This window comes from Drosophila biarmipes, chromosome 2L (assembly GCF_025231255.1).
Source record: "Drosophila biarmipes strain raj3 chromosome 2L, RU_DBia_V1.1, whole genome shotgun sequence".
Classification (NCBI taxonomy): Eukaryota; Metazoa; Arthropoda; class Insecta; order Diptera; family Drosophilidae; genus Drosophila; species Drosophila biarmipes.
Window position 1 is genome coordinate 8,997,081 of NC_066612.1, and position 14,167 is coordinate 9,011,247.

Sequence of the window (14,167 nt, forward strand, 5' to 3'; positions counted from 1 at the left end):
TTGAAATTATACTACAGGTCCTCACAGCCAATCACATGGAGCCCGTTAAGGGTTTCCTGGGCCGTTTTCTGAGACGTCGGCTTTTCCAGCTGGAGCTGCAGACCCAGCATCCCCAGCCGGAACTGGCCGCAGTACTGGCCTGGTTGCCCTCCGTGTGGCAGCACATCAACCGCTTCCTGGAGGTGCACAGCTCCAGCGATGTGACCATTGGCCCCAGGCTGTTCCTCGCCTGTCCGCTGGATCTGAAGGACTCGCAAGTATGGTTCACGGACATCTGGAACTACCATCTGTCGCCCTACTTAGTGGAGGCGGTGCGGGAGGGCGTGCAGCTCTATGGACGACGAGGTGGCGCCTGGAACGACCCCTCCGCCTTTATAAGGAACTCCTATCCCTGGCCCTATGGTCCGGATTCAGTGCCCCCACTGCGACAGATCAATGCCGAGGATGTGGGACTCGAGGGCGTGGCCCTAACCAACGGGGAGCAGCAGGATCCCTTGGTAGGATATTCATGTGATCCCTTTTTAAATCTTTCCTAATAGATTCTTTATAATATGTAGCTGAACATGCTGATGCGCCTGCAGGAGGCGGCCAACTACTCGGAGGCCCAGGACCAGGAATCCGATTGCGCCAGCCTGGACTCGAATGTCACCCCCGACAGTTCAGCCGGAGCCGAGTAAAGAGCTACATAAACCAACCACTTCGAACATGCCAAATTTAGATGGACTAACTAGGAGGAACGCGCTGCCGAGGGTCTGCACATCACCAGGATCAACCTGACATCCCTTCCCGCACAAATGAGACTTCTTGCACTACTTTCGCAGCCTGGTTCAAAAGCAGTTCCAAGAGTTTTCCATTTGCACCAAATCACTTTTATCCCTAGCCATCTCTAACCACTACCTGCCATCTAGAGTAAATTGCACTTTTTAGCGCACTTGTTAAAAATGCAAATTGTCAAGACCCACACAAAACCCCACTAGCAACCCAAACATCTTGGCCCCCGGCGGCGTTTCCCAAAAGAACCCCAAAAACTGGAGAGAAGAAACCCCCTAACATGAAATGTTAACGAACGTAAATTCATTTTTGTATATATAGACAAAGAAAATACCCTATGCTTAAGTGCGCATCTGTCCGGCGGTTTAGACTTTTTATACCCTGTATCCTAGCCCTGGACCGGCAGATCGTTTAAATTAAACTGCAACTAATACCTAACTCTACTGTACATGTAGCTATAAGTTTTTGCTACTACCACTTTACAAGATGTATAGTTGAAGGAAAAAGCTTTCACTTTAGTTTAATTATTTGCGTAATTATCATTAAATATTGTTACAAACATATAGCATATTTATAAAACCCAATGAATCAAGATACCATTTAAATATTTATTATGCCAAGCCGCGCTTAAACACAGGAATACGCGAAAGTGAATACGTAAAGCCCCCATCCTCGACGAAATAGCTAAATTACCGACTCACCGGATCCCTATCGAAAGATAAACACATATACTACCCATGCAAGCAGTAAAGCTATATGATACGATAAAGCAAATTATGTGTCTCTGTCTAATTTAAATGTGTGCATTTATGAGATTATGACATCAAATCAAAATAAAATATAATATCAAAAATTAATAGCGGTTTACTTTCTTACTGTTGTTATTTGATTCTCATTTTTGTAATTTTAAAACTTAGTTTCTGTGCAATTTAAATTGAGCGCCAAACTAATCGATAATTCAAAAATATCGTTATCGAGAGGTGTGTGTCTTCGCTATGATTGGTGTGTTCGCTGTATTTCAGAGTGACCGTTTTGTACAACTTTTGGTATATTTGTTTTTGGTATATTTGTTTTAAATGTGTTTTTTTCAGAACCGGGTGGTATAATCTATCTATAAAGTCGCGGTCACACTAGTTGCGAGTCGAAAAAAGTGGGTAAAAGTCTTAAAATTTATTAAAATATCGGAAATTAGGAACAATTAGTGAGATTGCACCTAATATAAGTGATAAGAGCGGCGAACAACTCATGATTTAATCCAAAGCTCCTCTGCCACCGGTTTCCAAGCGGTTTTCCGGGAGATGCGACCGCCCATCGATTACACAACATCTGTGATGGCAATGAAAAATGGGATAATTATGCGGATATTATTCCAATAACAGCACGATATCGAGGGAAATATATGGCTCCGAGGCCTACTAGACGGGCTTATAAATCGGGGCTTATGGAAATGGATTTAATAACTTAGCACGTAGTCCTCCAGCTGTTACATAACCTCCAACCCAATGGGCCCTATATCCCACTGCAGGCCCCGTGAGAAATTGGTCACTGGCTATGTTCTATAGACTGTCTAAATTCCATAATTGAGGGTCAGAAGTCTTCCCTAGGTGGATGTAGGAGATGCCGTAGGTTATTTACCTTCAATAGCTCGACAATCCAATAAATCAAGGATGATACAGCCCAAGCCTTTAAGGACTAAGCTTACTAACTTATAACACTAGTTTAAACCATACCAACTAATGCAAACCTTCTGTTCCATTGCAGAAGATGGCCCTCAGACTGCTCAACAGCGCTGTGCTCCGCCAGCTGGCTGCCCAGCTGCCCAAGAACGCCCAGGTTGGCAGCGTTGCCGCCGTCCACACTCTGGACAAGATCGGCAAGCGCGAGATCGTCGGCTACGGCTGGAACGGCACCGCCTGCTACGCCGATCGCGTGGACTACCCTCTGCCCGCCGTGCGCTTCCGTGAGCCCACCAACGAGATCAACGCTCTGCGCACCAAGGAGCAGGGAGACTGGAAGAAGCTCAGCCCGGAGGAGATCAAGGCTCTGTACCGCGCCAGCTTCTGCCAGACAATCGCCGAGGTCCAGGCCAGCTCCGGCGAGTGGAAACTCCACTTGGGCATTGCCTTCCTCTTCTCCGCCGCCGCCATCTGGATCGCCGTGCTGATGAACCTCTTCGGTGAGTCTGGGATTGATCTCTCTCTGAGTTATTGGTGTGCTAATAGCTGTGTCTCCTTTTAGTCTACGATGAGCTGCCCGTCACCTTCGACGAGGAGCACCAGAAGGCCCAGCTGCAGCGCATCATCGACCTGGAAATCAACCCCGTCACCGGTTTGACCTCCAAGTGGGACTACGAGAACAAGAAGTGGAAGAACTAAGTGCGCTATCTTTAAATAATTCCGCTATTGTGTGTGATTAAGTTAGCCGACGTCTATGTGTATTAAGTTGAAGCAAGATAGTCGAAATTAAAGTTATGGCTGCTGCCTAAACTGAAGGATCTTGGGTCAGTCATTAGTTTCTTCCAGGAAACCAGCCTCAATGATCTGTTATACAGCCATTCTTACTACATTTATTTTTAGATGCCCATTCTATTATTTGGGTTTAGTGGTGATGATGCTTGGAACGTCTGTGCTTGGAGGCGTGCGTCCTTGACATTTTCGTAACCTCTTCTTTTAGGAGATCTAGTGCGTGACGGGCTTCTGGATGCCTTTTAAACTCGGGATCGTGGAAGTGCCTAAAATTTAAAATAACTGGTTTCATGTCAGGAGTGAGTTGGGCTCTCACTTCATCGGTTCTGAAAAAGAGCAAATTTATGGCTTCGCGAGAAGTAGAGAGATAAGATACAACCTACATTTTGCCATTTACTTTCACATCCCGTATCAGCTGTGCCGCAAGCTGATAATTCTTCGCTGACTTAAATCTATCTTTGCCAGGATTGTTGTGGTGGAAGAGCCTTTCCACTTCTTTATTGGTTTTGTTCCGCTCAATCTCCCACTTGTGGAGTTCTTCCTTATCCTTTTGGAACATGGCTCGCCCGACCCTGAAAGAAAAGGGATGCCTCCATCACAGGACAGCAACATTTGGAGTTGCTTATCTCACCTCATTCTCTGCACAACCTCGGGCAAAAGAGTTTCTCCCTGCTTTGCATGACCCGATCTGGCTTTATGGTGTTCCTTTTTCTTTTCCCTCGGTGTGCCTGTCTCCGGTACCGGATCCCGGTTGTAACTGAAGAGGTTGCAAGCTTGATTCCTATCCTTGAGCTAGCGTGAAAGTTTTACTCACTGGTGGTACCACTCGTAACCCTCATAGGGCGGTCTATGGATATTGTGGGGACGAACATGGCGTTTTCTGTCGTCGTGCGAGTGATCCTGATTGCCCCTGCCATCCACGTTGACAAGGAGAACCAGTAGGCAAACCAGGATCCCCAATAGCTTAAGCCTTGATCCCATGACTGTCATTTTTGGAGTGAGAATTAAGTCATACGTGAAATCGCAATTAAAAAACTTCGGAAAATATGTACAGAACTAATGGATTTCCAGTAACTGATTCGCTTTAAAATGTAGTACATTTCTTAAAACATTTCATTTAAGTACGTACTTGGTAACTTATTAAGCAGAAAGTTCAGATATTATAATTGCTTAATAAATGCTCTACTCATAAGACGTGGATTAGAAACAATTAGATCAAAAACTAACTTGCAGCATGGAGAAATATTCTCAGCTACTAAGTAAATGATAATCGCTCTATCAATTATGCATTCGGAACTTTTCAAATGGACTATTAATCAGTGAGCCGTAGATATAGGTGGACAAGGTTTCCGTTTCCCATTGTTCGATGAGATCTGAGATGTTTATTAATTCTGACATTGGTATCCATTAGATTGAGTTGTGTCGTTTGTGATGATTTCTCACACGTGCTGGCCAATTTCTCCAGCGCCTTTCCTTTTCGATATTGTGGAATCCATCGTGAGCCACCGCGTGGCGTACTTTATGCACCGAAAATACTGTCTGCTGGCACAGAAGAAGGCACTGTTGAGGAAATTAACTATATGATTTCTCATTCAGTTTCATTAGAATAATATTTTACCAAACAGCAAAAAACCAACCTCATCTTGGCACAGTTCTCTGGCATCTAATTAAATTCGTCATGTTTCAACTTCTGAGTAATACCTATATGGTATAGTGTGCCTACACTGTTGAAATAATATCAATATAGAGAAAAATAAGAAGTTTAAAACCTAAAGAAAATATATAAAAATATAATATTTGGCTTTCATCCTGGGGTTTGTTTTATTTTAATTGTCATCAAAGAAAGATGTTATAAATAGTACAGGATAGTTAGACCCGAGGTGTGGTGAAGGCGTCGTTCCAGTGAGCCCAGTTCTTCTCCGTCCTTAAGTTATGGAAGCCATCGTGGGCCTTCACATGGCGTGGACCCGGTCTGTGTTTTCCTGGCTTGACGAATGGATCTCCCCCATTTTCTGGAGTATGTGTCTCGTTATGTTCTGAGCTGTGGTGTGTTGTACTCTCCATATTATCAGTATGGTCTGTGGAATCGGTGGTTGCTCCAGTAGCCTCTATTCCAGTTTTAGTGGTTTCTCCGGCAGAGCTGCTCTCGGTTACTGCTGAAGCTCCACCTGCTGCTTGCGTGGCTGGAGATGATTCAGTCGCGGGGGTTTCCTGAGCCTCGAGAGCGGCTACCAAGAAGAGAACTATTCCGAGCTGTGAACAAAGAATGTATCCGATTATGTGCAAAAATCAGAGGAAATGCCCCATTGGCCCTCACCAGTTTCAGTTCAAGTTTCGCCATATTAACGTCACACCTGGCACACATACGTAGTTCGGCGAAACCAGAAGAGTCGGCTGGGCAAAGCCACCTTTTATAGCTGCTGCGCGGGCTCAATCGATTAGAGCAGTTCGAAATTGATTGGAGGTGTCGCTGCCTGATGCCATGGGCAGAACCAGCACCAATTCTCTTTGTGACCAACTGATAGATGACGATCTGAAATTTACGAACGCAGTGTGGGAAATTCCGGGCAGACGCATCCAACACCTGATGCGGTGCCGGTCGGGTTTTTCGAGAGAGATAGTATGTATGGGGAGCTGATCGCTCTGGGCTGAGTGTAATTGCGGGCTTAGCGATTTCCATAATTGTGGGCGCTTCTGGAGCTATATAAGTGAGCTATGGCCGGCAAACACCAATCAGTTCTCGCTTGGCCCTTGCTAGTTGCTGTAAATCAATGGAGATGTTCATCAAGCTCCTACTAATTAGCCAGGTGGGTACTTGATCTTGACCAGGCCAAAAAGCAAGCTTTGATTAATTTAATATTCACTTCGATTTCAGCTTTTGGCGCTGAGCTACGCCCAGTTGACACTTGAGGAGGCTAAAAAGCAAATCGATGCCTCGGTTTATAGCGATGAAGAGACGGGCGATGACTCGCACCTGCCCGAGCCCCACTATCCTCCCCAGTACCAGCCTCACCCGCCGCATCCGCACAAGAAATTGGCGACCACCACTCCTGAGCCGGAAAGCACCACTCCAAAACCAGTTACCACCACTGAGGAGCCCAAAATAGAGCAGGAAGGCGCTGGAACCGTTGCTCCCAATGATGGCCTGGATGAGCTGGACGAAGGATTGGTCCAGAGTAATGATGGATCTGCCGTTCCAGAGTCCACTACTCCGGAGCCGACCACTCCTGAACCAACAACCACTACTACGACCACCACAACTACGACCACGACGACTCCAAAGCCTAAGAAGCACGAGCCACATCCCCATCCCCATCCCCATCCCCATTTCCATGCCCATCCCTATCCCTATCCTAACTCATACCCTCCCCAGTATCCCTATCTTCAGCCTGGAGTGGTTTTCACCCCCGCAGGACCCAAAATCTCTCCTCCATCGGAGACCCCGGACACTCCCAAGGAGGCGGACAAGGAATCGCCGAAGCCCAGTGGATACCCACCCTATCCGACTTTCAGGTCACCCTACTCCCCCTACCCGCCACCGGCAATCTACCAGCCCCGTTTCCCAGGATACGGACCTAGTCCCAGTTTTGGATACAACCACAATCACAAACACGAGGAAGACTCCGGTGAGGACAAGCCCGAGGACAAGTCCGGGGAAGAGGGTGCAGAGGAGGATGTGGCCCTGAAGCCTCCTGGCTTTGGTTACCCACAGGTGTATTTGATTCCCCGAAGACCAGTGGTTACTGTGCCCAGCTTTCCGCGACCAGGAGGCGGATACGGTTCGCCCTATGGATTTGGACGTTACTGATACTCTTAACTGAACAACCTAAAAATGAAGAAAAGAAAAAAGTCATTGTTGAATTTATATTATATTATTTCCTAGCATATTATTAAACACTTATTAACTTATAACTACTGGTTTTTAATGATCTCTTGGAAAACGCGTTTTTTAAGGAACTTTTGATTAAACACTCTTAGGGCTACGAGGAACTCTATTTATAAACAAGGATTTCAAAAATCTAATACATTTTTGTCTTATATCACGTATAAACAATATAAGTATGTAATAATTATTTATGGCAAAAGGCTAAGGTTTATTGTTTCTTTGCATGCTTTGTTGTTGCAAGACTAGGTGCTCTTAGATTGGGGGAAATGATTATTGCTTATTTGTGCATATTAACAAATCAATTGGTTTCTGATTTCCCTGTCGTGTATTCCCCAGGCTGATAACCCCGGGCCCCGACTATCTCACCTTGATGTTTTCCAGTCGAACGGGTTGAGATCGTCGTTGCATTTAATTGCAGCGCATTCCGCCTAGTCAACTCATAGTTCTGTCGATCGCCGGGAGTTCGGGACGTAAGTAGCTGTCGAGATCTGCGAGATGTTGTCGCTCCAATTTGTGCTACTGGGCTGTCTGTTGATCGCTGAGGGGGTGAGTTTTAATGGCTTAGCTCTAGAATTATTAACTCAATACTTCCCCAATTTTCTAGCTTTGTCACACACTACCAGAGGGCAAGGTCAGTTGCTAAAAAAACGGATTCTTAACTCTAGGTATATCTGTAACACCCAATATTTGCAGGTGAGAACTCCTCGAGATACTTCCAATATACCCACGAGCTTTTTCAAACCTGTGGGCGGTAGCTCGGGCCATGATAGATCGTCGGTAAACGGTGGAAACAGCACCTTCTCACGATTTCGTCGAGATACATCCAATATACCCACGGATTTTTTCAAGCCCGTGGGCGAAACTTCAAGGAACGATCATATTTCTGAAAGATCTTTTTCAAATGGCGGAAACGGCACCGCCTTGCGCGGACCAAGTAATGGCGTTGAATTTTTTGAGGTGAGATCCAGAGTCAAGTTTAACTGAAAAACAGACTAACTAGTTTCATATTTACTATGTTTTTAGAAATCTAGCGGAGAAGTGGAAGAAGTGACCGGGTCTTATGAAGATGAAGACGTTCCCAGCCGAAATGTGCCATTTCAACCTCGACCTTTCTATCCGCAGAGCCCTCCAAGGATGTCTGTGAGTGTGATTACATGCTAAACAGTGGGATCGCTAATTCATACTCTAACTCTTTCAGTTACCTCAATTTCCCGAGAACCCTCCCATATTTTCTGTAAGTGTTAGTATATGTTAATCGTAAGAATCACTTATTTATAAGCGAACACTTTTAGCCACCTAAATACGGCGACACCTTTCAAACGGACTTCAGCGCAGATCCCAGGGGAAGCAATTTCAACAATAGACCTTTTCCAAGAGCACCTGTTTACGGTGGCAGAGGAACTCCATCTTTTCGTGAATCGCCGTTCCGCAACCAAAACTCGGGCACTTGGGTATCCCGACCGGTAAGTACTGTCCCATATGTAATGCCTGCAAAATCCTATTGATAAATTTGCAGATACCAGTACCATCTGGAGGCTCAATCATTCCCCTCATCTCTGGAGGAGTAAGTCGCAGTGGTCCCAATGGTTCCGGGGGCTCACCGGATAACTTTTACCGCTCTGAGTCGTACAGCTTCACCTCGGATGGCCGAGGTCCTCCACAGATAGAGCGGGATGTATACGACTCCCGAGATGGATTTGGGTCTTCTTTCCGTAACTTTTAAGAAGTGTTCTTCCAAAAGACTTATTCAATAGAGTGTTACCAGAAATCGTACTTCGTAGTATAATACAATGGATTTCCCCAATGCGTATTTAGCTGATTGCTAACGATTTCCGATTTCCAGTATAATTAGTTGAGGCAGGCTGAGATAATCATAATTTATAATGACTTAGCTTTCTATTATACAAAGCCAGAATTTGTAAAACAGAATCTACTTGTTTAAGTTCTAAATAATGCTTTAGCTATTTGGTAAAAATAAAAGTGTATATTTACCAAAGGAAAGTTTTATTCAAATTCTTAAACCTTTAAACAGATTGATTTCTCAATCGAGAAGTTATAAACTAACAACTAACAATTCATATAAAACAACTAAATTCAACAATAACAATTCCGTGTTTTATACGTCATTCATGCACCAAGTTGTAAACAAAAACCAGCCTGTATATAATCAGCGATCGTGAGATCGGCTATAAACTGTAATCAGTCTTTAACCTGCGGGGAGCGTGATAGCACAATCGATGAACTCTGGATTATTCGTTTTGTTCTTGCCTTCTCAATGGAATCCGGATTAGTATTCAGTAGTTAGTATGTGCATACCAAATGTGTGATTTCCGGTAATCCGAATTGAAAAATACCTGAATTGTTCTTATAATGCTTTCACATTATTTATTAAATGAAATCAGAATTCGACAACTTATCCAATTTCTCATAGACATCCTTCTCGTTCTTGAAGTCCATGAACTGCTTCACCAGTTCGGAGTTTCTGGCCAAACGACTATCAGACCACGTGCCCATATAGTCTCCTACCTTCTGCTCGATTATTTTCAGCGTGGTTTCCAAATTTCTTTCCAGTATCTGCTCCAGGTCTTCACCTCCGTGCTGAATGAACAACTGAACGACCACCTCGTCCGCTTCCGATTCGAACTCTTTGCTGTCTGCGATGTCGATTATGTTAACCATTTCATCCAGGGCATCTTCCAGGATGTCCAGCTCGAGTGAATCATCCAAGTCGAGTGAGTCCAGCACCTTGACAAAGTCCTTAAGCTCCGTGAGAATGAGACCCTTTGAATCCGGCGGTAAAATAAGTTCGGCTTCGTAGATGACCAGTTGAAAAACATTTCTTAGCTCTTCCAGGGCATCAGTTACCAGTTGAAAGAGTTCGCTGGTCACCTCATATTGCAACTGATACCTGTTTGTGGCAGGTGCTGCGAGCTGTAATAAGTGGAACACTTTAGTTTAGAGGAATATTAGATCCAAAGGACCTCACCGTTGCCTGCAAGGCAGCAAGTGCGAATAGAATAATCCAAGTGGTTCTGCTAGCCATTGTATCCAAACTGTAGTATACCTCACTGTTCCGGGTTCCTTTTATAAGGCCCCTTCAAGTTCGCCATAACTTCACAGAGTTGTAAGCAACAACGAAAACGCCTATATAATAGGTAGTCAGTGATCGTGGGATCGGCAGTAGACTGTAATCAGTATTCGGAAGTCGTCGAGCGTGATAAGAACGTTTTAGGCAAATGCTGTCTATTTCAATTTTAATTCTCAGTGGGAGGAAAACATCTATTTTGTTGTCATTAAGATGTACAGATACTTCTCAGATCACGTTTATGTTCATATCTTTATTTCCTAAATACTGCCGGATAAAAATACGAACGATTTACCCAAAACTAATATTTTAAGCGAAAGTCTAGCCATTTGCCTAAAGATATTGATAAAAAAAATACACTTTCGGAAGCGGATTTCACTTTAAACCATTGTTTGAATTTATTTTATTTATAGCTTGTCTGTGTTATATTGTATGTATTATAATTTATAGAAACGAACTACGAATTCGTCCAAATGCCCCTGGCCACGCCCTGCACCAGGGCCTGGGCCAGCTTGGTATAGTCCATGAGGTGGAGCTCAGGCAGTTGCCCCTTGAGGGTTTGGGGAAATTCCAGATAGGACATGATCAGACTGTCATCGGTTTCGTCGGCCAACCGGGTGATATTGGAAATCAACTCCGACCTGTCCTGGCGACTGACTTGCAGATACTTGGCAAGAAACGGCTTGACCTTGCCGAAAAAGTTGCGAATGGCGATCTTCTCGCCCGGCAGAACTTCGACCAGCAGTTTGTCAGGCGACTTGTTGTACATCAGATCGCTGTTGATCCAGGCAAAGATGTAGTACGCGGTGCTGTAGTAGTCCTCGTTTCCGGCAACCAAGTCCAGTTCCTCGAAGTACTGCCTATCGATGGTCTCGTTGGCCGGAAGGTGGGGAAGTCTTTGGCGGGCATCCTCGGTGGTGGAGATGAGAACCCGGTTGAAGAGTCTTTCCACCGCCTGAATTGTGTTCTCCGCCAGGGTGCTCTGACTGCGCTCTGGGACTTGTGCTGCGCCTGTCTGATAATCGAAAATCAATAAGTGCACTGCCTCAATCAACTCGAACGCACTCACTCACCAGGCAGATAAGACCCAGGCCCACGGACCAGGCGGAGATGCCGATAAGAAGCCTCGAACTGAGCTCTGATCTCGCCATGCTTCCGCGATCGCTGCTCGATGGAGACTGATCGTTGCCCAGACTGATCCCAGAGACCCCTGCCCAAACAACATCTCGGCCGGCTTAGGTTTAGTTTGTTTTATTAAGCGCAAGTAGAAAATATCTCAAGTATTGTTTATTCGAATTTCGTAGAGTGAGCAAATTAATGGCCATTAATGTTCGTTCGTGTACCATTACCTAATTAAGCTAGCTAGGAAAAAAGATGCCGCCTGCCGAATGGTAGTTATAATTTGCATACACACAAGTAACATCAACAATTAGATTTATAAATTACACATCTTAGCATATACTTAGGCTAATTGCTTGCTACTGTGTAACGCTCAGTAGATTCGGTTTCTTGATTGAGACAATATATTTTCGTATTCAGCATTTGTACTGGCTTAGAGCGTAACTAATCAGATTCGAAGACTCAATATTTTCACGATCATTTGTACAATTACTGCTTACTTGTTTGGTGTGTAAATTTTATTCTTAAACTTGAAATTGAACCGAAGCGAAATGGTAATTGCCTATAAATCGTAGGAATATGATATGAAGGAAATCATTTATATACAACGAATTTTAAAGTATAGAAAAACGCTTGTCTTGTTGGTAAACTTTCTTAAAACTGAGTTTCTTACTTATAGTTTTACTATATTTATATTCAGAATAACACGCTTTACCCAGGATTGTTGGCTAATGCACTGTAAATGCCTTCGCAACACTCTGCTTATAATAATTAAATTGACTCAGGAATTAAATAGTTTTGTTTTAGCAATTACTATATCTGTTTCTGTAGCTTTTATTGACATTACGTATGCAAATTCTTACTTTAGGATCCTGGAAATATGTTTTTTAACGTTTCTAATCTGCATTTTGAGATAACACACGCATGTAGGTACATATGGTTGCTATAGGACATTCACTGAAACACCGAGTTGCGCAATGATATTATATGATATATGTATTTCCGAATATATAGTTTTCTTTTTGTGTTGCAGCTGTCCAAGCGTTGTACTGATTTGGCTTTCAAATATTTTTATTATTAATTGAGACCTGATAGCAGCCATTGTCAAAGTTCACACCAAAGTAGATACTAATTCATTTTCTAATATTACTTTAATTTTACGAGTTCTCAAGGTACATCTGACATTCAAGACTTTGGGGCCCCGTGAGACCCCAATAGTCGATAACAATTTCAAAAATAATCTTCAAAAAACGTGAAAATAAAATATGCTTTTCTTCACTTACGCTAGCTAAAGTTATTAAATATTTTATAAATAGCTAGTAATAGTTAGTAAGAAAATATACTCATAAATATTTATGATCAATTGTAAATTCTGTTATCTAGAAGACAGTCCATGGAGTAGAGCTTACATCTAGGTCGAATATCAATAGAGAAATCTAATATATCTGGTTGTATAGTTGTCAAAAGCATGCCGAAATGCTTGAATGCTTTGTGTGTGTATGAAAAAGTTTAGAGAAGCTCTTAAACGTTGCTGAAAATATAACACTAACAATTAACACTTTGCTTACATATACTTTTTATCTGTTCTTATTTGCTATTTAGTAATACCTTGAGTAAATTTTTATAATATCCTTCCTAGCCTATTTTCACCCACATTTCTGGGACTGACTGGAGCTACTCACCATTCAACTTCTGGGATTTGGAAATATTGTCCTCGAGTACACTTTCCGTTCATATGTAAAGTATTTGACTTACGGTTGTAACCACATATATGCGAAATTTTTCATACGCTTCTTGTTGAGTGTGCGAAATCATAGACAGAAATAAGTTTAAAAATTATTTATTTGCTTGTGAAATTAGGTTTAATGTTATGTTAAAATGCAGTTCCGTTTGTAAACTAAAACTAAACTTAAATAAATGCAAAGTTTGCCAAAACTAAGCTCAGGAAAAATGTCAAGGAAACAAATGTTACAAAAGAGAATCATGTTAAAGCAACTGAAGTGGACAGCTCCGAGTCGGAGGAAGAATATGTTTTTACTTTTTATCACAATTGCGTATGAAAAATTTCTTTAATTGCTAGAAGCCGCCACGCCCACCGCCGCCGCCACCGCCCCCGCCGCTGGAGCTGGCGAGTCCCGCCGTCGATTGGCGGGGCACCAGGATGCGCGGCAGGGTCAGCGACCGCTTGGGAAAGCCATGTCTGCCAGCCTGCGGCTCCTGGGGGTCAAGGGCCGGGGTCGAAGTCGAGGTCACTGGCTCCGCGCTCTCCCTCCGCGGACGAGGTCCTGCTTGCCTCGGCATCCCCTCCTCCGGCTGACCTTTCTTCTCCTCCAGCGCTGACCTCTGGGAGTCCTCGTCCGGCTGCTGCAAATGTCACGCATACGACTGCGCCGCCTGCGGCATCATGCCGCCGGAGTAACCACCCTCCAGTCCCGGAGGCCGCTCCACCAGGTTCTTGAGGCGCCCCCGCAACTCCTCCAGGCTCTTCGACTTGGCCTTGTTAATGCGCTTGTATTTCACATCCTTGGGCTTCGTCACCGAGCGATGGTTGAGCATGACCCGGTTGTAGTTGGTTACCTGAAAGGGCAAGTCTATACATATTAGAAGAAAATATGGCTTTATATATTGAATGTTAAAAAATTAATAACTTTAAAAATAAATAATAATTTAAATAAATAAATTCTGAAAAAATATATTATCATTTTCGTTAAGATAATCATATATAAAAAAAAATGTAAAAAATATTTTAAGAAATTTTTTTCAGAATTGTATGTCTAGATTAAAAAACTATATTTGCAAAACAACAAATCAAAATGAACTTTCTATAACTTGTTAATAATT

The 14,167-nt window shown here is 43.4% G+C and overlaps 10 protein-coding genes across 21 annotated transcripts in view; 4 read left to right on the plus strand and 6 right to left on the minus strand.

Annotated features, from left to right (window-relative positions):
• LOC108032523 (protein sickie) overlaps positions 1-1,628 on the plus strand; it is a 168,433-nt gene extending 166,805 nt beyond the window's left edge. For all 11 annotated transcript variants that reach the window (XM_017106367.3, XM_017106365.3, XM_017106363.3 and 8 more), the window contains 2 exons: positions 18-497; positions 558-1,628. In XM_017106367.3, the coding sequence (XP_016961856.1) occupies positions 18-497; positions 558-677 (600 nt within the window). In that variant the 3' untranslated portion in view covers positions 678-1,628. The remainder of the gene's footprint in view (positions 1-17; positions 498-557) is intronic.
• Positions 1,629-1,857: 229 nt separating this feature from the next.
• Positions 1,858-3,262, plus strand: LOC108032793 (cytochrome c oxidase subunit 4 isoform 1, mitochondrial). Its single transcript, XM_017106797.2, has 3 exons — positions 1,858-1,921; positions 2,533-2,947; positions 3,010-3,262. Exons 2-3 carry the CDS (start codon positions 2,536-2,538, stop codon positions 3,144-3,146), a joined length of 549 nt encoding a protein of 182 aa, XP_016962286.1. The 5' UTR covers positions 1,858-1,921; positions 2,533-2,535; the 3' UTR covers positions 3,147-3,262.
• Positions 3,263-3,307: 45 nt separating this feature from the next.
• Positions 3,308-4,242, minus strand: LOC108032792 (uncharacterized). Its single transcript, XM_017106796.3, has 4 exons — positions 4,051-4,242; positions 3,868-3,993; positions 3,620-3,808; positions 3,308-3,562 (listed from the first exon to the last, which is right to left on the minus strand). Exons 1-4 carry the CDS (start codon positions 4,224-4,226, stop codon positions 3,370-3,372), a joined length of 684 nt encoding a protein of 227 aa, XP_016962285.2. The 5' UTR covers positions 4,227-4,242; the 3' UTR covers positions 3,308-3,369.
• A 327-nt stretch (positions 4,243-4,569) lies between these two features.
• Positions 4,570-4,936, minus strand: LOC108032492 (uncharacterized). Its single transcript, XM_017106313.3, has 2 exons — positions 4,855-4,936; positions 4,570-4,796 (listed from the first exon to the last, which is right to left on the minus strand). The coding sequence occupies exons 1-2, from the start codon at positions 4,897-4,899 to the stop codon at positions 4,644-4,646; spliced, it is 198 nt and encodes a 65-aa protein (XP_016961802.2). The 5' UTR covers positions 4,900-4,936; the 3' UTR covers positions 4,570-4,643.
• Positions 4,937-5,027: 91 nt separating this feature from the next.
• On the minus strand, positions 5,028-5,682 carry LOC108032827 (uncharacterized). The gene is made up of 2 exons (XM_017106842.2): positions 5,554-5,682; positions 5,028-5,489 (listed from the first exon to the last, which is right to left on the minus strand). Exons 1-2 carry the CDS (start codon positions 5,599-5,601, stop codon positions 5,106-5,108), a joined length of 432 nt encoding a protein of 143 aa, XP_016962331.1. The 5' UTR covers positions 5,602-5,682; the 3' UTR covers positions 5,028-5,105.
• A 257-nt stretch (positions 5,683-5,939) lies between these two features.
• On the plus strand, positions 5,940-7,148 carry LOC108032826 (proteoglycan 4). The gene is made up of 2 exons (XM_017106841.3): positions 5,940-6,043; positions 6,112-7,148. The coding sequence occupies exons 1-2, from the start codon at positions 6,008-6,010 to the stop codon at positions 7,042-7,044; spliced, it is 969 nt and encodes a 322-aa protein (XP_016962330.1). The 5' UTR covers positions 5,940-6,007; the 3' UTR covers positions 7,045-7,148.
• A 367-nt stretch (positions 7,149-7,515) lies between these two features.
• Positions 7,516-9,123, plus strand: LOC108032812 (uncharacterized). The gene is made up of 7 exons (XM_017106825.3): positions 7,516-7,668; positions 7,727-7,753; positions 7,816-8,079; positions 8,146-8,262; positions 8,321-8,356; positions 8,415-8,585; positions 8,639-9,123. The coding sequence occupies exons 1-7, from the start codon at positions 7,618-7,620 to the stop codon at positions 8,843-8,845; spliced, it is 873 nt and encodes a 290-aa protein (XP_016962314.1). The 5' UTR covers positions 7,516-7,617; the 3' UTR covers positions 8,846-9,123.
• A 358-nt stretch (positions 9,124-9,481) lies between these two features.
• On the minus strand, positions 9,482-10,418 carry LOC108032813 (uncharacterized). Its single transcript, XM_017106826.3, has 2 exons — positions 10,109-10,418; positions 9,482-10,053 (listed from the first exon to the last, which is right to left on the minus strand). The coding sequence occupies exons 1-2, from the start codon at positions 10,163-10,165 to the stop codon at positions 9,511-9,513; spliced, it is 600 nt and encodes a 199-aa protein (XP_016962315.1). The 5' UTR covers positions 10,166-10,418; the 3' UTR covers positions 9,482-9,510.
• A 162-nt stretch (positions 10,419-10,580) lies between these two features.
• Positions 10,581-11,398, minus strand: LOC108032729 (uncharacterized). The gene is made up of 2 exons (XM_017106709.3): positions 11,281-11,398; positions 10,581-11,222 (listed from the first exon to the last, which is right to left on the minus strand). Exons 1-2 carry the CDS (start codon positions 11,356-11,358, stop codon positions 10,665-10,667), a joined length of 636 nt encoding a protein of 211 aa, XP_016962198.1. The 5' UTR covers positions 11,359-11,398; the 3' UTR covers positions 10,581-10,664.
• Positions 11,399-13,150: 1,752 nt separating this feature from the next.
• LOC108032728 (uncharacterized) overlaps positions 13,151-14,167 on the minus strand; it is a 44,414-nt gene continuing 43,397 nt past the window's right edge. Inside the window, exon 6 of one of the 2 annotated variants that reach the window (XM_017106708.3) lies at positions 13,151-13,903. In XM_017106708.3, the coding sequence (XP_016962197.1) occupies positions 13,700-13,903 (204 nt within the window). In that variant the 3' untranslated portion in view covers positions 13,151-13,699. Of the gene's footprint in view, positions 13,918-14,167 lie in introns of both variants that reach the window. The other variant, XM_050884826.1, reaches the window with a different exon arrangement.

Excerpts from the sequence above, each read along its gene's own strand:
- LOC108032827 (XM_017106842.2), bottom strand. The coding sequence starts at position 5,601 with ATGTGTGCCAGGTGTGACGTTAATATGGCGAAACTTGAACTGAAACTG. Across the intron at positions 5,490-5,553 it reads CGAAACTTGAACTGAAACTG|CTCGGAATAGTTCTCTTCTT; the intron begins GTGAGGGCCAAT and ends CTTTGTTCACAG.
- LOC108032826 (XM_017106841.3), top strand. The coding sequence starts at position 6,008 with ATGGAGATGTTCATCAAGCTCCTACTAATTAGCCAG. Across the intron at positions 6,044-6,111 it reads AGCTCCTACTAATTAGCCAG|CTTTTGGCGCTGAGCTACGC; the intron begins GTGGGTACTTGA and ends CTTCGATTTCAG.
- LOC108032492 (XM_017106313.3), bottom strand. The coding sequence starts at position 4,899 with ATGCCAGAGAACTGTGCCAAGATGAGGTTGGTTTTTTGCTGTTTG. Across the intron at positions 4,797-4,854 it reads GGTTGGTTTTTTGCTGTTTG|TGCCTTCTTCTGTGCCAGCA; the intron begins GTAAAATATTAT and ends TTTCCTCAACAG.
- LOC108032793 (XM_017106797.2), top strand. The coding sequence starts at position 2,536 with ATGGCCCTCAGACTGCTCAACAGCGCTGTGCTCCGCCAGCTGGCTGCC. Across the intron at positions 2,948-3,009 it reads CGTGCTGATGAACCTCTTCG|TCTACGATGAGCTGCCCGTC; the intron begins GTGAGTCTGGGA and ends GTCTCCTTTTAG.
- LOC108032813 (XM_017106826.3), bottom strand. The coding sequence starts at position 10,165 with ATGGCTAGCAGAACCACTTGGATTATTCTATTCGCACTTGCTGCCTTG. Across the intron at positions 10,054-10,108 it reads TTGCTGCCTTGCAGGCAACG|CTCGCAGCACCTGCCACAAA; the intron begins GTGAGGTCCTTT and ends CACTTATTACAG.
- LOC108032812 (XM_017106825.3), top strand. The coding sequence starts at position 7,618 with ATGTTGTCGCTCCAATTTGTGCTACTGGGCTGTCTGTTGATCGCTGAG. Across the intron at positions 7,754-7,815 it reads ACACACTACCAGAGGGCAAG|GTGAGAACTCCTCGAGATAC; the intron begins GTCAGTTGCTAA and ends CAATATTTGCAG. Across the intron at positions 8,357-8,414 it reads AGAACCCTCCCATATTTTCT|CCACCTAAATACGGCGACAC; the intron begins GTAAGTGTTAGT and ends GAACACTTTTAG.
- LOC108032792 (XM_017106796.3), bottom strand. The coding sequence starts at position 4,226 with ATGACAGTCATGGGATCAAGGCTTAAGCTATTGGGGATCCTGGTTTGC. Across the intron at positions 3,809-3,867 it reads GAGGTTGTGCAGAGAATGAG|GGTCGGGCGAGCCATGTTCC; the intron begins GTGAGATAAGCA and ends CTTTTCTTTCAG. Across the intron at positions 3,563-3,619 it reads GTGAAAGTAAATGGCAAAAT|AACCGATGAAGTGAGAGCCC; the intron begins GTAGGTTGTATC and ends GCTCTTTTTCAG.
- LOC108032729 (XM_017106709.3), bottom strand. The coding sequence starts at position 11,358 with ATGGCGAGATCAGAGCTCAGTTCGAGGCTTCTTATCGGCATCTCCGCC. Across the intron at positions 11,223-11,280 it reads GCCTGGGTCTTATCTGCCTG|ACAGGCGCAGCACAAGTCCC; the intron begins GTGAGTGAGTGC and ends TTCGATTATCAG.